The sequence below is a fragment of the Perognathus longimembris genome, chromosome 1, assembly GCF_023159225.1.
Source record: "Perognathus longimembris pacificus isolate PPM17 chromosome 1, ASM2315922v1, whole genome shotgun sequence".
NCBI classification, from domain to species: domain Eukaryota; kingdom Metazoa; phylum Chordata; class Mammalia; order Rodentia; family Heteromyidae; genus Perognathus; species Perognathus longimembris.
The window spans coordinates 41,101,086-41,125,454 of NC_063161.1; the positions used below are offsets into that span (position 1 = coordinate 41,101,086).

General features: G+C 36.0%; 1 protein-coding gene across 4 annotated transcripts in view; it reads right to left on the reverse strand.

The window, feature by feature from the left end:
* The window catches only part of Mon2 (MON2 homolog, regulator of endosome-to-Golgi trafficking), an 89,369-nt gene that overhangs the window by 49,416 nt on the left and 15,584 nt on the right, over nucleotides 1-24,369 (reverse strand). For 2 of the 4 annotated variants that reach the window (XM_048360459.1, XM_048360451.1), the window contains exons 3-10: nucleotides 12,374-12,501; nucleotides 11,389-11,520; nucleotides 8,191-8,320; nucleotides 7,213-7,310; nucleotides 5,767-5,892; nucleotides 3,513-3,707; nucleotides 1,681-1,805; nucleotides 1,103-1,239 (exon numbers count right to left, since the gene is read on the reverse strand). In XM_048360459.1, the coding sequence (XP_048216416.1) occupies nucleotides 1,103-1,239; nucleotides 1,681-1,805; nucleotides 3,513-3,707; nucleotides 5,767-5,892; nucleotides 7,213-7,310; nucleotides 8,191-8,320; nucleotides 11,389-11,520; nucleotides 12,374-12,501 (1,071 nt within the window). Of the gene's footprint in view, nucleotides 1-1,102; nucleotides 1,240-1,680; nucleotides 1,806-3,512; nucleotides 3,708-5,766; nucleotides 5,893-7,212; nucleotides 7,311-8,190; nucleotides 8,321-11,388; nucleotides 11,521-12,373; nucleotides 12,502-16,670; nucleotides 16,867-24,369 lie in introns of those variants that run through there. The other 2 variants (XM_048360467.1, XM_048360476.1) reach the window with 2 other exon arrangements.

Genomic DNA, 24,369 nt, shown 5'->3' on the forward strand with positions numbered 1-24,369 from the left:
TAATATTCAAACAATCAGGTACAGGCTAAATCTGTAAATGAAATCTGTAAATCATCTTTTGACTACCACAGGATCTATTTTTCCTAAAATCTATTTTTCTTTGCTTTATATAAACGCTACTAGAGTAAGTAAAAATACCAATCTTTATTATACTTTCATTTAGATCTTTTTTTTTTACATTTCAAAGTTGGGGAATAAAGAACATAAAGGCGGGGCTGGGAATATGGCCTAGTGGCAAGAGTGCTTGCCTCACATACATGAAGCCCTGAGTTCGATTCCCCAGCACCACATATATAGAAAATGGCCAGAAGTGGCGCTGTGGCTCAAGTGGCAGAGTGCTAGCCTTCAGCAAAAGGAAGCCAGGGACAGTGCTCAGGCCCTGAGTCAAAGCCCCAGGACTGGCCAAAAAAAGAAAAAAAAAAGAACATAAAGGCCATCAATGAAACTGTACATAATGATAGAGAACAAAGGGAAAGGAAGACTGAACACTGATTTCCAAACAAACTGAACCAATGTCAACCAACCACCTTTAGTTGAAAGAGAGACTAGCAGACCTCTTAAGGTAGTAAGTAACCAGCTAGACTCTGTAAAGGAATCAAATGAAGGTTTTTCTATAACAAAGATTACCATCTTAACTTTTCTCCTCATCTGATGAGATGAACTGAAAGTATACCAGAGAAAGAAACAGCTGCCACAATGAAATAAAATTTTTTTTTCTTCTGGTACTGGGGGGGTTTGAACTCATGGTCTCTCAACAATTGCTCTACTTTTTCAATCAAGGCTGGCGCTCTATCATGTGCTGTATATTTCAATTTCAAGCTCTTTTGGTTAATTAGAGGTAGGAAATAGAAGTGTCTTTGATTTGTCTATCTATGTTAGCACTGAATCTTAGTCCTCAGATATCAGCCTGCTGACTAGCTAGGATTACAGGTGACCCACCAAATGCCCAACTCAAATTATTCTTTTAAGTCTAAATTTTTACTATATATTAAAATAACCAAAATTTCTCTGATCCTAAGATTTGTAGAGTATATCCTCTCCGAATAGTGACTTTTATATATGACAACAGACTATAAAACAGATTATGAATAAGGCCTTTTACCAGCTTGGTTGGTTGTAGCAGGATTTCCAGTAGGAGGGACAAGAAACAGGGACTGGATGAAAGAGCCCAGTGCATTCACGATATCACGAAAAACCTTGGTAGAATGCTGTTTCATATCATATGACTGACAAAATGACCTATAAAATCAATATAAATGTTTCTAGGAAAATATTTTAATGTGTTAAAATGCTTCATAGCAATCATATTTCTATAGTAGTTTCAATGACATGCTCACAGATTCTTCACACTTGGGTATTTTTGCTAATTTAGACAAAGGTTAATATTTAAGTAAATATTTAAATACAGAATATGTGTGCACACGCACGCACACAGGCGCACACATACACAGTTAACTCAGTAAATCCAGGTTAATGGCCATCACTGAAACATAATTTGCTTCCCATTTATTTTCCATACCTCCACCCTGCCTCTTTGTGTATATACAATATACAATTTTTCTTTAAAAAACGAAACACTAAAATTTGGGAATATACAAGCAAACCTTTCTAGCCTGCTTACTCCCCTCTGCTACTTTCCTGGCCTAACTACTTAACACATCACCACTGAGGGTAAGTTACCTTAATAGCTGAGGCTGCACACAGAGCCTATGTATCGATTCCACTGCAACAGCTCGCAGCCACTGTGGCTTATCAGCATCCAGGAATTTCACCAGAAGTGACAGAAATATCTCACACTCAGTTACCTACAAAGTACAGGACTTTTATAATATTTTTTTCAATCAAAGATTAATTCTAAATTGTTATTATTTTATTCTTGCTGTTGGTGCCACAGATAAACCAGTAATTTGTTTTTTAAGTACTTGCGTTTGAACTCAAATATTTGCACCCTTCACTTGGTGGGCAAGTGCTCTACCACATGAATCACACTCACAGCCCCTTTCTTGCGTTAGTTATATTCCAGATAAGATCTCATATTTTTGCAAAGGCAAGTCTCAGATCCTCCTCCTCCAGCATATGCCTCCCAGCAGTGGAGAACACAGATTGGCTTGCTGGTTGAGGTAAAGGGGTCTCACCAATGTTTTGCTTGGACTGCCCTCAATCTCCAATTTCCAAGTAGCAGAGATTATAGATACAAACCATTCCTCTGCCCTTCAGTACATGTCTTTTAATTATTCTGATGACAAAAGGGGTGTATTACATATGAATCACTTTTTCCTTTTTTGTCAGTCCTGGACTTGAACTCAGGTACTGTCTCTGAGCCTTTTTGTGCTCAAGGCTAGAGCTCTACCACTTGAGCCACACTGCCACTTCCAACCCTTTCTGTTTGTGTGGTACTGAGGAATCGAACCCAGGACTTCATGCATGTTAGGTAAGCACTCTACCACTAAGTCATTCCCCAGCCCATGAAACACTTTTTCTATGTAGCAAACTTTGTTTTCTGGAAGAAAGACATAGTTATGAACTGACTTGCTTTTTTTTTCCCATACAGAATATCATGTGAACTGGAAAAGTAAATGGCAGACCATGCTCTTTATACTCTTTATGAATATACTTCAGACAGTTTCTCAAAAATAGTGTCACCAGTTATGGTGGGTCACAACAACTCTGTAATCTTATCTATTCAGGAGGCTGAGATCTGGGGATTGGGTTTGGAGCTAGCCTGGGCAGGAGAGTCTGTAAGACTCTCCTCTCCAATTAACCACCAAAAGGTAAGAAGTGGAGCTATGGCTCAAGTGGTAGAAAACCAGTGTAGAGTGGAAAAAGCCAAGAGATGGTGCCTGAGTTCAAGCTCCCAAACTGGCAATAGCATAAACCAGTCACTTACAGGAACAATTGGCAATATCTGTCGCCCACTAATAACTAAGCTTTCAGACAAAAGTTAACATTTCAGGAAAGCTGCATCTGCCACTGGAAGTCTGATTTCTTCTTAATGGCCCAAATCTCTGCTGATAAATGTGTGGTGATATTAACAAGGTTGACTTTTAGTATTATATAAATTAACATTTAGAGCATCTGCACAATAAAAATACATACAATAGTAACAAACTCTTTTGATGGGCAAAAAATTCATGGGTCAATGAATTTTTTATGGATTAAAAATCCCAGCTGTCAACTTCATTGGGTTAAGTACAACTACAAGACAATAAAACATACCTCTCAGAGATTAGTGTCCAATTAGGGTCTTTGGGGAAGGATTAAGTAAGAGGAGTGAGACCTGCCCTGAATGTGGGAGGCACCATGCAATAGGCATGCTTCCTGGCCTCCAGGAGGTGAGCAATCTTGGCTACATGCTGTTTCCCAGAGGAATGGAAGCAGCCAACCATGGAATAAAGTTTCCCAAACTGCACCAAAATAAATCTTTTCTCATTTATTTATGTCAGGTATTTTGTTACCGCAACTTGAAACTATAACATACACTGTAGCGATTACATATGGAAATTAGCACTCACCAAAAGACTGTAAAACTGCTTGATCAGAACAGATACTACCCGCAACAAACGCATGCAGATAGGAAAATACGGCTTTTCAACTGGTGCCGGGGAAGATGAAGTGCTGGAACCTTGTCTGAATTTTATATTTGGAGAAAACAGCTTTATCACAAGGGGACACACCCTTTCCTTGAGTAGGAAACTAAATTCCTGGTGCTATTTGCAAAGAAAAAAAAAACAATTTCTATTAAGTTTGTGACTAATAGTTCAAAAGCAGTCTCACTAGCAAACAGCTTCCAATAGTAAGTATCAATAGTCTAACTTAATTATGTTTCTATTTTTTATTATTCACAATATACCCAGAGATTTTGAAATTTGCATTGATCTTAGATGATCTAAAACAAAATTATATCAATAATACTAGAATTTTTGTTTGTGTATGTATGTGTATGCACAAGTACTGGGGCTTGAATTCAGGGACTTGTACTCCTTTAGCTTTTTTGTTCAAGGCTGGTGCTCTATCACTTGAGCCATACCTCCATTTCCAGCTTTTACTTGTTTTGTTGTTTTGTTTTTTTTTTGAGATAAGAGTCTCTTAGATATGTTTGTCATTGAACTACAATCATCAGATCTCAGCCTCCTTAGTAGCTGGGATTACAAGTGTGAGCACCTGTATCCACCTTAAAAATATTAAAAATAACATACATTTTAAAAAGACTTGGGCTGGGATGTAGCTCAGTGGCAAAGTGTTTGTTTGCCTAGCAAGCACAACATCCTGGGTTTGATTCCAAGTACCAAATAACAAAATAAAATAAAAATGGGGCTGGGGATATAGCCTAGTGGCAAGAGTGCCTGCCTCGGATACACGAGGCCCTAGGTTCGATTCCCCAGCACCACATATGCAGAAAACGGCCAGAAGCGGCGCTGTGGCTCAAGTGGCAGAGTGCTAGCCTTGAGCGGGAAGAAGCCAGGGACAGTGCTCAGGCCCTGAGTCCAAGGCCCAGGACTGGCCAAAAAAAAAAAAATAAATAAATAAAAAATAAAATAAAATAAAATAAAATAAAATAAATAAAAATAACATAATATATGAAAATGTAAGTATATATATAACAACAAATAAAATAAATGACATATTAGTAATTTTAGAATTGCATTAGGATTGGTATTTGTTACTAGCAACTTTTAGTGGGATAGTTGCAATTAAAACCAAAAAATAGCCCAGTATATCATGCGCATAATTCTAGACACTAGAAGGCTGAAATCTAAAGATCTTGGATTGAAGCCAACCCTGGGGCAGAAAAGGCCCCCTGAGACTCTTATTTCTAATTAATCACCAAAAAACCAGAAGTGGAGATGTGGCTCAAAATGGTAGCCTTGAGCAAAAGAACTCAGGGACAGTGTCCAGCCCCTCAGTTCAAGCCCCATGACTGACAAAAAAAAAAAAAAAAAAAAAAAAAAAAACCAGAAAAAAAGAATAGAAGAAAAACAGATTAAACAAGTACAAGCAAACAAAATACGTTTAAGACAGGCAAGTTTGGAATTGGGAACTTAATAAATAAAGTATAAGATATATAATTCACTGATTTTATTTTGAAAGCAATTCTACTTACACAGGTTTAATAATTAAAAATTTTGTTCTACTTGGATTGCTTGAACAGAACACAATGCTCTGATAAAAGACTCAATAAAAAAATTTTACAAGTTAAGTAATTTTAGAATACAAAAACTGTATTTGTAATCACTGTATATTAGTTGGAAAGACTTTACTAATCTAATCCTGTTTTTATTAGCTAAAAGTAGGCTCACTTTCACTGACAATATAAGTCCTACCTTTCATTTCAATAATTAACTTCAAATATTTTATCTTGTTAGTCATCTAATTTTTTGGTAGTACTATTTTTAAGGTATTTTCATTGACAACTAAATTTATTATCATTGACTACTCATTAAGTTATCTAAAAACATATAGTTAGATGTAAACAATAAACATACTTTAGGCTTTTATAGTATGAAAATCGCTCAGATACTTTATTTCCTTCATAGACCCAGCGGCTAAGAAATAGCTGAGTAAATAAATCTTTAGTGTTTTATTCTAATGTTAAAGTTTCAAAATTGGGGGCACTAGGAAAACACAAAGGTAACACTAAATTATCACAGATCTACAGTCAGAATCTTTCATCTTCTAATGAAGAAAAAAATTCCTGCTGCTTTCTTGAAAAGTACTTGCAGGAGTTTGAAGATTAATATTATTACAAAGTAGTATCAATTGGCTTACTTGTAAAAAGACTTGGGGAAAATCATTGAGGACCGATTCAAGCAATTCCAGGCCAAATGTCCGAGTCATTTCTGTCATGCCCACCAGCCAGTAAGGGGCATCAGCATTAACCAACTGACAGAGGTCCTAGAAAATAAAATCAAACGGATTCACATGCTGAGATGAAATGTGCTTTCAAAACTTATGATTCGTAAATTTAAAAGACAATCTCTATTCTTTAGAAACAAAAAATTAGTAAGTTTTGACAAGCTATACATTTGATAGATCATATAAGTAGACTTCTATGGACAATATGCAGTAGGGAAGTAAATGATTAATGTTCTTTCAATTAAAAAACCTTTTAATCCAAATTAATAAAAGTTTAGTATAGACTAATTATATAAATAAATAATCACTGTTGGGCGCCAGTGGCTCATGTCTGTAATCTTAGATATTCAAAAGGCTGAAATTTGAGGGTCATTATTCAAAGTCAGCCTATGAAGGAAAGTCATGAGATTCTTATATCCAATTAACCACCAAAAAGCTGGAAGTGGAGCTGTGGAGCATAAATCCTCAGGGACAGCACTCAGGCACTAAGTTTAAGCCCCAGGACCAGCACACACAAATAAAATTTTAAAATAAAGTCACTTAAAATTATTTATTCGTGCGAAAACATAAAAAGCAGGTATTTGTGTAGCAAACTAAATTAAATAGGCACAGGTTTATTGGTTAAATTTTCCTTGTTAAGGAAATGTGCTATTTTAGTGGGGTGCTACTAGCTCATGTCTATAATCCTAGCTACTCAGGAGGTTGAAATCTGAGGATCATGGTTCATAGCCAGCTCAGTCAGGAAAGTCTGTGAGACTCTTTCATTTTTTAGTCAGTCCAGGGGCTTGAACTCAGGGCCTGGGTGCTGTCCCTGAGCCCCTCTGAGCTCAAAGCTAGCACTCTCCCACTGGAGCCACAGTGCCACTTCCAGGTTTTTCTGTTTCTGTGGTAATAAGGAATCAAACCCAGGGTTTCATGCATGCTAGGAAAGCATTCTACCACTAGGCCACATTACCAGCCATCTGTGGTTATTTCCAATTAACCACCAGAAAACTGGAAGTGGTGCTGTGGATCAAAGTGGTAGAGACCTGAGAACCCAGGGACAGCACCCAGGCCCCAAGTTCAAGCCCCAAGATCTTAAAAAAACAAAAACAACAACAACAAAAAGGAAACATGGTTTTCCTCCCCTATGACTAGTCATCCCAAAAAGATCTAAATTCTAGTTCTGGGTTTATTTCACTTGATTTTCTTAAAGTGAGTCATAACACCTTATTACACTAATTAGCTATATAGAACTATTTTAAAGCTTTCTGTACTAAAAAATTAGACATAAAATTCTAAAATTAAAAATCCACACAAAATAAATAAAAATAAAAAAATTTATTCCATGATAAAAAGTACTTTTATTCACTGAAATACCTGGAAGAGCATGTATGCATCTTTAGCACAAGGTTTCAGGGTGCTGACCGACCTCCTGTTACTATTCCCTTGGACCAGCACTGGTTGTTCTATGATATCTGCAATCAGGATAGAATGGGTCTGAGTTCATGCTGGCTTCAACACATACAAGTTATGCTTAAAACATATACTTGCTGCAATGTTTATAATTTCAGAACAGCAGCCCCAAAGGAAACAGTGAATGAGGACCTATTTTATAAAAGATGTAATGAAAGTCACTTATTTGGTTACATGCACTTTAACAAGCTTAGTATCTGAGAATGAGAATGACAATCAAAATAGTCTTAAAAATATTAAACATACGTAAATGTCCAATAGGAGGCTAATCTTTGAAATTATAGAACAGCCATAAAATCAATCCAATTATTAAAACCTAAACTATGTAGATAAATGACAATACCATAAAAACCTCATATAATAATGCTTGGCTAGAGACAAAATGAATATTAAGTTTAAAAATGTGATGTTATCATTTCAGTATGAAACTGTGCACACTCAGAAATACACATGGAAAATAACCCCACTATTTTTGGCAGTAGTATAAGGGTTTGAACTCAGGGCCTCACAAGTGATACCACTGAGCCATGCTTCTAGCCGTTTTTCACTGGTATTTTTATCATAGGGTCTTGCTTCCAGCCTGGGCACACACTTGGGCTGAGATCTGCCTACTTTTAATCTTTCTGTCACCACTGGGATCACAGGAGTTCAAAACTGTATCCAGCTTCCCTTTCACAGAGGCAGTCTAGTGCATTTTACTGCCCAGGCTGGCTTGGCACTGTGATGGTCCCAATCTTCGTCTCCCATGTAGCTAGGACTGATAAAACTTGAGCCACCAACATCCAGCCAATAATTTACTTCTTAGGGTGATATGAACTAAAGTGAAATGGTACATGTGAAAACACCAAGCAAAATCCAAATGAAACAATTTTTCTGCTTTACCTCGATGCCGTTCATCTTCAGCAACCATTCTCTCAAAGACAACAGTGACAACTTGTCGCACTGTAGCAGCAGCTGTGTTATTTGTAATATTATCTTTTGTGAAGTGGAGTCGAAAACAAAGAACAATTGCCTGGAAAAACAAGTTTGATTAGTGTGTGAAGTAAGACTGAAGAAAGCCCAAACAACTACTAAACATAAAAAAGGTCTAGGATAGACCTATCAGTGGATCACAATAGCTCAACAGCGATGTACACATGATCATGTGAGACGAGGATAAGCAAAAACAACTCCAAGAGAAGGACATAGGAGGATTCTATTGTTGACGTTACATTTAAAGTTCTTGGTGAATTTCCTTTGGCGTACCCTACGTGGTTACTGTATATGATTTGGGTACACTGGATACTGTATATATGCATACCTGATCTAGGGAAGGGAAAGAAAAACGAGGGTGTAAGATATCACAAGAAATGTACTCACTGCCTAATTATGTAACTGTACCCCTTTTGCACAACACCTTGTCAATAAAATTACTAAAAAAAAAATTGTACTAAAAAAAATAAGATTGAGCAAAGCAGCTACTACTAACTGCATCTGTGTAACCTCTAATAATTTATGCTAGGTTGTTTCAACCTGAGATATTAAAACCTCATGCTTTTCAATGTTCTTATTCTTCTATTTTTATTTTTGTCAGTCCCGGGGATCGAACTCAGGGCCTGCGCACTGTCCCTGGCTTCATTTTGCTCAAGGCTAGCACTCTGCCAACTTGAGCCACAGTGCCACTTCTGGCCTTTTCTATATATGTGGTGCTGAGGAATCGAACCTAGGGCTTCATGTATACGAGGCAAGCACTCTTGCCACTAGGCCATATTCCCAGCCCCAACCTCATGCTTTTCAAAAAACTACAAAATACGCTCAAATTTTAAGGTAATTCCAAATCTCAATATATAGCTAGCTACACATAAAATTAGCTAAATATGAAATATATACTTTTTGAATCTAGATCTTTGAATATATGTGTAATAATGTCAAGCTTTTTACTTCCCCAGAAGAACTTGCTTTGCAAAGATCAACTATTCAAAGTTTGTTGTATCATCAAATTATTTGGAGAAGTACTGCATAGGTTGTTAAAAATGTAAATAAATCAGATTTGATGTTTTAAAAAAACAATCATTCCTTTTTCTCTTGAAATTAACTTTATTAAGGCATATTTTCATTCAATAAATCGTATCCCTTATAACCGTATAATCTGATGAATTCTGACTTATACATTGGCCATGAAACTGCTCACAATTAAAGATTCAGAACATTTTTATCACTCCCAAAGTTTCCCCACTTACATGGTTCATTTCTTCCCGGCCTGGGCCACAGTAACTACATGTTTTTTCACTTTTTTTTTTTGCCAGTCCTGGGGCTTGAACTCAGGGCCTGAGCACTGTCCCTGGCTTCTTTTTGCTCAAGGCTAGCACTCAAGAGGTAGACCTCTTGAGCCACAGTGCCACTTCTGGCTTTTTCTGTTTATGTGGTGCTGAGGAATCGAACCCAGGGTTTCATGCATGCAAGGCAAGAACTCCACCACTAAGCCAAAGTCCCAGCCCTGTTTTTTCACTATTGATAGCTCAGACTCATCTACAATATTACAACTACAGATTAATCCAGAATGAGATTTTGGGGGTCCAGCTTCTTTTACTTTGTAAAATTCACATGTGTGAATTTGTTCCCTTTTATTACTGAGGAAATGTCATAGTATGAGGATACCACACTTTGTTTCACTATTAAACTGTTGATGGACATTTGAATGATTTTCAGTTCAGGACTACTGTGAATAAAGTTGCTATGAACATTTACATGTAAGTTTCTTTGAGGTCATGTTTTCATTCACATTGGGTAAAAATATTCAGGAGTGAAATAGCTGAGCCACAGGTAATACAGGTTCAACTCTTTAGGAAACTGCCAGTTTCCAAAATGGACTTACAATTTTATAATCCTGCCAAGAGTATCTATGAGTTCAGAACTATTCCACTCTCAGTAGTACTTGATATGTTCAATCTTTACATTTTAACTGTAGCAGTGGATATGTAATGATAATTTCTTGTGATTTAAATTTATTGTACTAGTGTTATGATAATGATTCTCTTTTCAACTGTTTGCCACTTGAATACATTCCTTTGTGAAGTTTCTGCTGAAATCATTGCTAAAATTGTCTATAGGTTTCCATACATGTCCTTTGTCAGGTCTACATTTATATTTTCCTCCACTATGTGACTTCTTTCATGGTTCATGGATTCTTGTACCCTATTAATAAATCTTTGTCTACCTCTCCTATGTGCTGTTCTAAAACTTTCATAGTTTGAAAATCAGTTATTTTCCCTCACAGTGGTACTGGAGGTAACTCAGATTACCTCCAGGCCAGCCTGTTCTGTAATCCTGGTAGTTCCCTATTGTCACTAGGGTAACAGGTGGAAGCTCTTGTGTCCAGTCACTGACTAAGATGAGAGTCTCCTGAACTCATTACGTCCAGGTTAACCTGGAAACAACTGCAAGCTCCCATCTCTGACTCCTAAGAAACTAAGATTACAGGCTTGAGATACCAAGCCTAACTGAAAGTAAGTCATTCTTAGACACACACACACACACACACACACACACACACACACACACACACACACACACGTAGTAAGGATTCTATGCCTTATCAACTTACATTAGAATTTTAAGGGAAAAAAGTTAGGATACCACTGTTATTCTTAAATCTCAACATAAAGAAGACACATTGGTTACACAGCTTTCAGTTTTGAATTTTTTCTTTATACTTGATTATAATTCCTAAATATTTAATTTTCATTTAGCTAACATACTAAAGTAAAACTTTAGTTTTCATTTCTCCCTAGACAAAAGAGAGAAGTATCATAGAGAATCCAACATATCCAAGGCAACACCACAGAACATATTTTTCCTGGTACTTCCTCTTCCTCTATTCCTAGTCTTCTACTCCAGTGGCAATACCCACTGAGTCCTGCTTAAACAACCTAATAAGACTTCAGCTCTAATCTGCAGAAAATAAGGAACAAAGAGTTATTTCAGTACATTGCTGATCAGCACAACAGCTACAGGGAAGTTACTTGTGATTCCAATTGTAGCAGGCTAGTCTCTTTTAGAGAGCTTTCTCAAATGCAGTCTCAAAGCAAACATGTTTCTTACCTTAGAAAGTGCTTCATCATGAACTACTGTATTGGTTGTTAAAAGAACAAGAACTGTTTGAAGTAGCTTTAGTTCTTCAAGACTATTCTCCATTAGCTGCCAAAGCATATTAATTATATTTCCAGCGGCAGTCTATAAAAGTCAAAATTAAATATAGTTGTTTAGGACCTTAAATGATAAAAGGTGCACAAACCTTATCTCACCAAGAATTTCATGATCATAATAACAAAACATACTTTTAGATTTATAGTGAAAGCACATCTCTGAACTAATTTAAGACTAATTTCCCTTTCAAATAGAGAGGGAATTTCTTTATAGCAAATAGCAACGTGTACCTCTTAAACACCCACTCAAAATCAAAGCTCATTTATTTAGTAACATGGAGCTTTTATATCTAGGTAAGAATAGGGGCATACTCTAACTATGAATCTACTATTTCTTATAGTACTTTATCAGGAACAGTATAGAACACAAAATGTAACCCAGGTTAGTAACCTTAGCATGCTACACTGATGATAAGAAAAACATTTCTATAATATTCCATGGAGTATGAAATTAGGGTAAAACCATTAAAAGCAAAATGCATGCTCATGGTAATATTTTTTCTCACTTTTCTATCATCAGTGTAAATACAAACAACACATTTAACTTAATCATCAACATGTCACTTCAGAAAAATCTGTCATTCTTATCCCTATCTTTCATAAATTATGACTTATATTGTTGAGTGATATTGAAAATTTGCTGATTCTAAAATTACCATCTCCATTACTAAACTGTGACTTCTTAGATTACAAGAAACTTGACAATCTTTATTCATTATTTGTAAGTGTTTAGTGAAGAGATAGAATACTTTAAGCTTTTGTCTTCAAGTACGTACTATTCATAAAATGTTTTATATGGAACATCAGATATGTTTCCTTCTTCCTAGTGAAAGCTACTGTTTTGCCTCAGACTTGCAGTTCAGATAAACACGTTGTATTACCTCAGACACCACTTCATGTGACATGAGTCTCTGAATGGCGGCCAAACACAGTTGAGTGATCTTCGGTTCTTTGGTTCCACAACCCATTAGGAAAGGCTGTACAACTTCTGAGCTGTTCTCTTTCAATGCTTTATTCAGAACACATACAAGAAAACTGAGTATGTTTAACTCATACGGAAGATTTTATTGAATACAATTATAACCAATGACAATCTAAATAAAAATCAATTTATGTAAAATAAAAATCAAGTAATAAGAATTAATATACTGCAGGTAGAGAGTAGAGACTCTACCTAAACAATACCTATTTACTACAGCTTTCCCATGCCTTCCTCCCAACATTCTGTCGTTTGACTCTTCTTCCATCTTCTGCTACAAACTTTAAAAAAAAATTAATTTATTTACTTATTGTCAATGTGATCTACAGAAGGCTACAGTTTCATATGTAAGGCAGTGAATACATTTTTTTAAATCAATCTTGTTACCTCCTCCCTCATTTTTCTCCCACCTTCCCCTTCTCCAATCCCTTCCTACCCCCCACCCATTGTGCAGTTGGTTTATAGCATATTTTCTTGTAAGTATTGCTGTTACATTGGTTTGCTTTTTACCCTTTGTCTCTCTCATTATAAACCAAAGTAGGTCTCCCATTACTAAAAGCATATTTTAAATTATTTGATTACATCTGTCATTCCAAACCCTAAACTTCTTTTACCAAGTCAACTCTCTCACAACTTTTAAAGTGGCAACAAAAATGTAAGAGGCTAGAAAATGTACAAACTAAATCATACACATTAAATTTGTAAAATAAAATTAAATCAACATACACTTGCTGAAAAGATATACAAAGATGAATAAGATACATTTGTCATCTCCGGAGAACTTGAAAAGATAACAGGAACTTCCAAGAGAACACTAAACTTAAGAAATGGGTATTTGTTTTCAAGGTTACAAAATCCATTAATTGTATTTTAAGGCAAGATATCTCATAAAGACATTTAATTACAAGTCTTGGAAAGTTTTTCAAGAGAAACTGACAGAAACTCATTTAGAATCACCATTAAAAGTGTAAAGCCAATGTTTTCATTAAATTTTTTTTTTTTTTGCCAGTCCTGGGGCTTGAACTCAGGGCCTGAGCACTGTCCCTGGCTTCTTTTTGCTCAAGGCTAGCACTATACCACTTGAGCCACTGCACCACTTCCAGCCTTTTCTGTTTATGTGGTGCTGAGAAATTGAGCCCAGGGCTTCATGCATGCTAGGCAAGCACTTTACCATAAAGCCACATTCCTCGTCCCATTACCATTAATTTTATTACTTAAATCCCCCCTTTCTTCTCCCAATGTACCCTGCTCCGGGTTGGTGCTAGGGTTTGAACTCAGGGCCTGGGCACTGTCCCTGAGCCTCTTTGTATTAAAGGCTAACTAACACTCTATCACTTGAGCCACAGTGCTACTTCTGGTTTTCCTGAGTAGCTTAATGAAGATAAAGAGTCTTATGGATTTTTCTGGCTGGGCTGGCTTCCAACCATGATCTGATGATCTCAGTCTCCTGAGTAGCTAGGATTACAGATGTGAGCCATCAACATCTCGCCCAAATGTACTCTTTATGGGTATGGTAAAATAAGTCTACAACTTCGTATAACATTCTCTACAAAGTCTCTCATTATACCAGCATAAATCACTGCTTTAGCACCATGCACAGATGGCAAATATGTCTGGAAAAAGGGTTCCCTCATTCCTTAATTCTTTGCTTTCTTCTGCGCACACACACACACACACACACACACACACACACACTTATTTATTTTTGGCCAATCCTGGGGCTCAAACTCTGGACTTGGGTACTGTCCTTGAGCTCCTTTGCTTAAGGCTAGCACCGTACCACTTGAACCACAATGCCACTTTGGGCTTTTTATGTGATTAATTGGAGATAAGTCTCATGGACTTTCCTGCCAGGGCTGGCTTTGAGCAGCAATCCTCAGATCTTAGCCTCCTGAGTAGCTTGGATTACAGGTGTGAGCCACTAGTACCCAGCCTGTACAAACATTTTTATTTAAATCTAGAAACATAAATTTCTATAAAAATGCATCCAAATACCGATATGACCATAAAAATAATAATTTAATTAAGGCAATAAGTTATCCTACCATATTCATTTCTGCCAGAACCATTGAAGTCAGAAGGTACCCCTATCTCTGCTATGCATTCCTTATTATTAAATGCTAAAGAAAATTAAAAGTTCTTCCTAGTAAGAAGACACTATCACAGCATATACTCTCATTTGAGCATCACAATAATCTCATTTTACACTGGGCATGATTTGTAGCAATGAGCAGATGGAAACCATGTCTTCAAAATTCTGGTTTACTAATCTTCCTGTAAATTCGTGACATCAGTCTTTAAGAAATAACATTCTGGGCTGGGGATATAGCCTAGTGGCAAGAGTGCCTGCCTCGGATACACGAGGCCTTAGGTTCGATTCCCCAGCACCACATATACAGAAAACGGCCAGAAGCGGCGCTGTGGCTCAAGTGGCGGAGTGCTAGCCTTGAGCGGGAAGAAGCCAGGGACAGTGCTCAGGCCCTGAGTACAAGGCCCAGGACTGGCCAAAAAAAAAAAAAAAAAGAAATAACATTCTGATGATAATGGAAGCTAAAAGAGGACTCAATAATCAACAATTAAAAGTGTCTGTTCAAATATTTTCAGATGAATTGCAGAAAGGTTGTAAAAGGAAACATAGTATATTTATTTTCTGAAGTCAAAGATGTCAGTGATTTTAAGACACCCCTGAAATATAAAAGCAAGAGATGAATGCCAACTAAGCAATGACTCAAGGCTCTGTCATCACCTAACATTTTCTTCCAACGTTCATCCTCTGGACCATAAGACCATTAGGGATACTTGATTTCTTCAAAGACTATGTCTATGAGATTTCTTGTAGGATAATGACCTATTCTGCCACTTTGGATACTGGTGGAGTTTGGAGGTTTTTGTTTATCTATTTGTTTAATCCCACCATAAGATGTTAACAAAGCTTTTGAAAATAACTAGGTGAGATTTTCATTAGTAATTAAATTCAACTTACTTGATATTAACAATGCTTTCAACTAACTGGTGTGATAATAATATGAACAACTATGAACAAATTCACACACAGCAAAAAGAAAACCACACCACCATCTGTGTCTAAGGTGATTTCCTTCAAGCCATGAATTATAAGATACAAACTAAACGAGGGAATGATACAAGGTTAAAAAAATGACTATGCTTTGGAGTCAGTGAAATAATATGAATCACAGTGAAATGCTTTACACATGCCCATTACAGTCAAGTCTATCAAGCTGAAATAAATTTAGGTTACTAATTAAAATAATCTTTTAAACCTTTAACATCAAACACCTCATCTCTTCCCACTTTCCTCCCTCAATTTATGTAAGAACTATAATGATCAAAACGAAGTTTTACATAATTCAGAATAATCAATAATTAGTTTTATTTACATAGTCTACATCTTTCCAAACAATTAAAAATTACATATATCTCAGTCACAGAAGAAAAAAATCACAAGAAAAAAGTTACAGATTTATTTTTCTTTTAAAAAGGAAAAAGGAACAATTATAAAAATGAAAAAATATCTTGGGCAAAAACAAAAAGGAACAGTTGACCTAGGAAGTAGAAATAATTCTGACTCTTTTATTATATACAGAGATGGGCACTCTATGTATACCAAAATTGTGATACACTACTTAATGTAAATAATTCCTGTGGTAGAGATTGTGAAGTCACATGCTGTGCAGCAATATAAAGATATTGGGTCTCAACTATTTTATGTATCATTCCAGAACAAAGAGAGAAAAAGCTTGAGTCTTTCTAACTAAAACTTTCCAGTTGTATTTTCATTAAAAGATAAAATAGGTCTTAGAAAGGAAAAGTTTATCTTCCACTTAAGTGCCTTAGATATAAATCTAACTGTGTGTATGTGCACACTTGTGTGCCAGTCTTGGGGCTTGAACTCAGGCCTAGGCACTGTCCTGAGCTTTTTTGCTCAAAGCGAGTACTCTGTCACTTGAGCTACAGCTCCACTTCTGGTTTTTTGGTGGTTAATTAGAGATAAGGATCTCATGGACTTTGATGCACAGACTGGCTTCAAATCACAAGAGCTCAGCATCCTGAGTAGTTAGGGTTATAAGCACTAATCACCACCGAAGTCTGGCATCTTTCTTAAGAGTAACTATGTGGTTGCTATATATTGTATTTCTAAATTACATAACTGTGAGGTCAAATGATGCATTTTCACACACCTGAGAGAGGTCCAGCACGTCCCCATATCCTAAGGGTTTCCTTGCTCTGAGCAGTTTCACTGCATAATTGCAGTTTTTATCCTGGAAAAAAAGAATTAAACTAGGATACCCCACTAGAGATTGCATTAACAGGAGTTAATAAAAGTTGTATAGTGAAAAATTTTAGCACCCATTAAATACAAATTTTAATTCTTGTTAAAGAAATAAAATGTGACTTAGACATTCTTTCTACTTTCAAAATCCTTAAAATTGCATTAATCATTTAAAATGAATACAAAACCTTTAAGACTGATGAGTTTTATTTTGTATTAAGCAACTGAGACTTTTCTGTCTAAGGCTACCTGTTCGGCTTGCTTCTGTCAACTGATATTCCCATAGCCCTTTTGAAAAAGTTTGGTTTTGGCAGAAATTAAGTTGTATGCCCTCAGGATGTACAACTTAGTTCTTTTTTTGTATTTGTTTTTTTAGTTTTAGTTCTGAAGCATGTTTAGATATTTTTGTATTTGTAAAGGCCTAACTGTGTTTATGTGGCTTAGCTAATAAGGTTTTCTAAAACAACTTCCAGTAGTTGTCATTGATTTATAAAATAAAATTTGGGCTGTTTAAAATGCAAAAAAAAAAAAAAATCCTTAAAATCTCTAGCTCTGGGGAACACCACTGTTTCTAATACCACTAAAGAATTTTTTAGTGGGCTTAAAAGGACTGAAAAGATATTTAAGTGATTCAAGAGCAAGCGAACAAAAGGTATATGGTATTGTATTAAACACACATCAGGGCTGGGGATATGGCCTAGTGGCAAGAGTGCCTGCCTCATATACATGAGGCCCTGGGTTCTATTCCCCAGCACCACATATACAGAAAATGGCCAGAAGTGGCGCTGTGGCTCAAGTGGCAGAGTGCTAGCCTTGAGCAAAAGGAAGCCAGGGACAGTGCTCAGGTCCTGAGTCCAGGACTGGCCAAAAAACACACAAAACAAAACAAAAAAAAACACACATCAGCAAAGGGCAGAATAACTCAACAAATCACAATTGTTCAATTAGCAATTCTGCAAAGAAAAAACACCTATGTCTTCACATCAATCCATATATTATCAAAAAAGAAAAATATCAAGTTATAAGAAAACTAGACAGAATGACTAGACTGCTTTCAGGGAGAAGATTTATACCCTAAACACAGAGCAACAAAAGCACTCATAGAAATTACTTCAGTTATATAAAAATGGAAAGCATCTAGATTAAAAATTTTTTTAAGATAGATGATCTGGTAAAAATGATGTAAACATGATTGGAAGTTAATTCATTCTTCTCTATACATAACCCAAACAGTTTGATAAGGGAAAGATAAAGACATGAAGAAATGAATGTAAAATAAAAAATAAAATAAAGTTTGTTCATATCAAAAAAATTGTCAAATACACTGATGTCTTCTTGTTCAATTAACGGCTTTTAAAAAATTATAATGATGGCAATGATATATAAGAACTTACATACTGTTGGTAACAGTACAAACTTTTACAAACTTCTGCTTTATAAAGAATGGTACTATATTCCAAGAACTTTAAACACACTCGTAACTTTATAATTTCTATATATTTATCATTAATAATCTGAAATGCGAAAATATACCTAAGATAAAGAAATTACAATCTACTTCCTGAAATAATGTATAGCAATCAAAAACACCTAGACATGGCATCAACTACTTGTAATAAAAAACAAAAATGCAAATTAAAACTTAAAAAAGGAAAAAGTCCAAAAGAAAAAAAAATGCACTATAAAATTGCACATTGAATAAGTTAAATGAAACATTTTGTAGTAATTGTTTATTTAGATATATTCTACTGTGCATGTTTAAAAGTATATTTAACTATACATTTGTATTTAAACATATATTTAAATATACATTTGTATATTTATTAAAAATTCACATTATACTATATATAAATTGTAATCTTTGTGACCTCACAAATCAATGGGTGAACGTTAAGCCTGTGTTTCTTCCCTGTATAACCAAAATAACCTCTCCATGGTGGTATGCTTCATTATACCCTCCATCCTGTTACAGTGACTTAAAATATAAATTTGAATATGACACTTTCTTTATTCAAACTCTTTCTATCAACCTGATCAGAATAATCTGCTCAGGAGCTGAAAGGCCCTGATGTTCTCTCTGATATACATTCCCCATTATTCACACTTTATGATTGCGCAAGACTCAAATGGTATATGCAAATCACCTCAAGCTTGTTTATTCCTCACACATTTGTTTAAACAGTCCACTTTACACATTATTTGCCTGGTTAATGCCTCTTCAGATTTTAGAACTTGGCTTTAGATTCTCAGGCTCTTGGCAGTGCCTTCCCTCTGTTCCCATAACAACCCTATCTATATTTTTATCATGGCAATTACCACACAGTATTAGAATTCTATATTTTGGGTCTGTCTCCATTACTCTGTCGTCTGGTTGTCATGAACTAAAGCTGAGAAAATTAATGTAGTCAAGGAACTTTAACTTAAAAAATCAGAGATAGAAAAACTTGACTAAGACTGATTTGCACTGTAAAGTATTTCATTGATTACCCTCCAGTTGAGGAACTTTTATTTTTTCCCATGTAATGTGATACAAAAAATACTGGGCAATATAAGAACAACAATGGCACAACCATACATACTTTGGTGATTTATATTACCCATTTTTCTATATTCCCTACTGTTCTTACATAATTACTTACAAAGAATATGTTGCAAGGCCAAGTGTTCACACCAGTAAATCCAGCTACTCAGGAGAGATCTGGAAGACTGAAGTTCACAGCCAGTTCCAGGCAGAAAGTCCTTCAGATTCCATCTCTAACCAGCAAAAAGTCACACTAGAGGTATATAGCTCAAGTAGCAGAGCACTAGCCAACCAAGAAAGCTGAGTGAAAGCTCAAGGCTCTGATTTCCCAATATTGCAAAAGAAAAATATGTTTCATGATATATTCCACAGATGATTGTGAAAAATCATCAATATGTGTATTAATAAGATAAAATATATTTAAGTAAGTATGTAAATTATCTTGTATATTAGCAAAAAAATTAAAAAGTATATTTACTCATTACTACTTAGAGATCTTTAGTTGTAACACCATGATGTATGAAAAAGATGAGGGGTAAATCACATGAAAAAAGAACAAATTATACAAAGTGATTACTCATGAAAAAATTCTACACATATACTGACAGTAGTTAAAAGCAGCTATGGGCAGATACATCTTTATCAACCTCCTTGTTACAAATATCTGTTCAAAACTAGGTATGTAACTTCTAGCATATTGTAGAGTAGGATAAAATTGATTTATAATGTACAGCAGTCAAATGTGAAAGTAAAGCATCTACCGTTGTCAATGAAAATCTTTATGCTCATTAGAGGCTGTGTTTTTAAAGACAAGGAAATTCTGAGATAATGATCTGTGTATCTGAGTCAATGCTGACATTACCTGGCTTACCATTCCACTTATGTCAGCATTCATGACAGCAGTGAAAACAAAGAAAGTAAACATTAAAGTGGGATGCTTAAAGGAAGAAGAGATGTAAAGCAAAAATTTATTCTGCAGAGTAAATGGTTTTCCTTGGAAAATAAATCTAAGAAAATGGAAATTGGCTAGAAATTTATACTAAGTATTGAATCAATTAGACCAATTCATACTAATTAAGACTGCTTTTTACAATAACTATAATTTTCTGAAAAAACAGGGACATAAGACAATGCAACGCCCAGTCTCACCTGAGAGCCCCCAGTAACTTAGGATCTTTGATATCTATTACATCTTTTACATCCAGTACAAAAGAAGTTTCCTATTATCTCAAAGATTATGAAGAAGTCATCAGGTGCAGTGGCTCATGCTTGTAGTCCTCGCTACTCTGGAGGTTGGAAATTCAAGGCCAGTCTGGGTAAAACTTGTGTGAGGCTTCTCAATCAATACTTGGGAGTTTGTCTTCCTAGCTATATGTGAGATGGCAAAAATGCATACAAGACTCCATGTTAATGGAAGATGAGTGTGGTAATATTTGTCTGTCCTTTTAAATTATGGCAAAAGCATAAAATAGGAGAGTCATATAGTCCAGATATGAGCCTGGACAAAAGCAAGACCCTATCTCAAAAATAACCAGTAGCCAGGTGCTGGTGATTCATACCCGTAATCCTAGCTACTCAGGAGGCTAAACTCTGAGGACTGCTGTTTAAAGCCAGCCTGGGCAGGAAAGTCCATAAGACACTCATCTCCAATTAACCATCAGAAAACTCTGAAGTGGAGCTGTTGCTCAAAGTGGTAGAGTGCTAGCCTTGAACAAAAAAGCTCAGGGACAGTGCCCTAGACCCTGAGTTCAAGGCCCACAATGCACAGACAAACAAACAAAAAAGAAAACCAGCAAAAAGGGCTAAAGACAAGACTCAAAAGTACAATACTTGCCTAGCAAGCACAAAGTTCTGAGCCCGAACTTTTCAGATATCTGTCTGTCTGTCTATTGATCTACCTACCTATCTAAAGAGAAAGAGCAAGTGAGAGAAAGAGGGAGAGAGAGAGAGAGAGAGAGAGAGAGAGAGAGAGAGAGAGAGAGAGAGAGAGAGAGAGAGAGAGACAGAACTATAAAGAAAGAAATAGTTGTGGGGCTGGGAATATGGCCTAGTGGCAATAGTGCTTGCCTTGTATACATGAAGCCCTGGGTTCAATTCCCCAGCACCACATACATAGAAAATGGACAGATGTGGCGCTGTGGCTCAATTTGGTAGAGTGCTAGCCTTGAGCAAAAGGAAGCCAGGGACAGTGCTCAGGCCCTGAGTCCAAGACCCAGGACTGGCAAAAAAAAAAAAAAAAAAGAAAGAAATGGTTGTTAGGTCCCAGTGCTCATGTCTATAATCCTGGCTACTCAAGAGAAAGGCTGAGCTCTAAAAATTGCAGTTTGAAGATAGTCTGGTCAGAAAAATTATGAGACTTCATCCCCAGTAAACCAGCAAAAAAGCTAAACTGGAGGTATGGCTCAAGTGGTAGAAAGTTAGCCATGATTGAGTAAGGTGAGTGAAAGCACAAGGTCCTGAGTTCAAGCCCCAGTACTAGTACTTCAACAGTGGTATTTTTCAGGAAATAAGGATTAACCAATTTTTTTCACAGTATTAACTGTCCTGTGAATTAACTATGCAATTTAAAACTACATACCAACCAATTTAAATTTGTTAAGAGCCTTTGATTTTCAAGATGCAGTGCAAATCTGTACTTTTTTTTAATAAATCAATTGCTATAAATATTTGCTAAAAACTTCTAGGATAGGACCAAGCATGGTGGCTCAGGCCTGAGTACCTGTAATCCAGACACTTAGGAGGTAGATATTGGGAAGTTTATGCTTCAAGGCCAGGTCAGGCAAAAGTATCATCTCAACAAACAAATTAGGCATGGTGGTACCCAGCTATGTGGGATTACAGGGATAAGGTAGATATTTTAAGACTATGGAGATTAAAGCATTAATTATTGCATACTATATGTGCATAACAGTCTGTCCTAAATTGATCTGAAGGGCTAAGTGGATTAAAATAAAATGAACAATCCATCAAGATATTAAAAACTCACACAAACCAGGTAAAAAACATATTGCTCCTCCTTAAGGTAAATTGGACATCTTAGTATAGAACACTGGACCAAATGATGACCCTTTGAAGAAATTAGTCCTTTACCCTCCATCAACAATCAATAGAAACTTCTATTATTGGAGAATAATAAGTTGCTATTATCATTGATAACAATGCTAACTAATCTGGTCAACATATTTAAGTCTTAAATTCTCTTTAAACATCTATTTTCCCATAGTACCTCCCAAACCTACTTCTCACACTCCCAAACCCCACACACCTCATGCCTTTACCCACTTAACAGGGACACAGTATTGTTTACTGCTGTGAAAAAGTGTTAGCAAAGGATTTGATGTTTTGGATAGACATGAAAATCAAGAAGGAAGCTGCATGTATTATAGAAGAGTACAAAGTTAAAGAATGCTGTAAAATGTGAAGTTACAGAAAGGAATTCTTACTTTCTCTTTGAATATGCCTAAGTGAAAATGGAAAATGACTTGCTGGCTCTACTATAGTGTGTGTATATATAAACAATGTAGTTGAACAAAAGGCTTGAAATTCTATAAGTTGGGTTATAAGTACACTATTTCTTGGTCCATGTCACTTCTTTCATTCTCCTCCATTAAATATCTTTTTAAAAAAATTTTTAAAAAAGAAGGAAGCTACGAGAAACATGCTATTTAGAAAAAGTAATACCAAATGCAAAGGTGAGTAGACATTCTTGTCTCTTCAATCATTATTTTATTTTGTAACACTCTGAAATCTTACAACTTAGGGGGTCTACTGATAGCCTATTTTTCCTTAAATGCAAAGTTTTTGAGTGTTAAGTTGGTTCTTCACTATTTGGGCTTTGTATTAATTAGTAAGATAGCTTTTCTCCCTTGCCAGCTGAAATCAAAGGCAGTACTACAACTGGAAATTCACGCAGACTAAAGGATAGGTGAAATAAGCAAAGGTACAAACACTGGGGAACTATGTTCATTACTATGTTAGGAACTGAAGGCACCAGATAAAGTAGAACTCAGTAGAAAACAATGCCAAGAAACCCTTGAAAATTCTTCCTTGAAAACCAATTTTTAGTGTTGGGTACCAGTGGTTCAGCCTGTAAATTGTAGCTACTCAGGAAGCAGATATCTGAGGATCATGTCTAGAAGTCAGCCCTGGCAAGAAAGTCTGGGAGACTTTTATCTCCAATTAATCAGAGAAAAAGCCCAGCCCAAAATGGTGCTGTGGCTCAAGTGGTATAGTGCTAGCCTTGAACAAAAAGAGTTCTGGGATAGCATCCTTGACCATAGTGCAAGCCCCAGGACTCGGGGGAAACAGCAATCAAAACAAAATTCTTTTAAAATACAATTTTATTATTATTCAGGTATTATATAGAGGGGTTACTGTTTCATAAGTCAGATAATGAGTACATTTCTTTTTGGACAATGTCACCCCTTTCTTCACTTTCCCCCTTCTGTCTCTGCCCACAGTTGCATAGTTCATTTTCCACATAATGTCTATTGAGTACCATGGCTGCATTTGTCCATCCTTCCTTCCTCCATTTCTGTGCCATCCCTCTTGCCCCTCAAAATAAAAAATGAAAACAAACCCAAAACTCCAAAGCAGAGACAAATACCACCACCACCACTAACAACAAAAAAAAAAAACCCTGTTTTCCTGTTTCCACCTCACTCTCACTGTTTCTTATGACCACATTGCTATACTACCAGGACTTAAAATTCATATGGTACCACTAAACCTACAATTATGGACATTATGGATTCTTTGTATTATGTTAAAGATAAAATCGAACTTTAGAGTAAGAATCAATGCTTCATCCAATTCAGTAGAACAAATACTATGAATGCTTTTAGGTGTAGGGGTCTGTCCTTGTTAAGTGACAGGAGGTAGAGGAAACAACAAAAAGGAGGGTGGAACAATATTCTTGCCTTTCTGGAATTAGCAGTTTTAAAGTTTCTGATTTCAGGGTAATAGCCCTCATCTGAGTAATCAGCTCACAAGTTAGAGTCATTCATATATTCTGTAGCATAAAAATAACATGAAGAACAACAGAAGATGCCACAGAAAACTGATGTTTCATAAGAAGTATTCTACT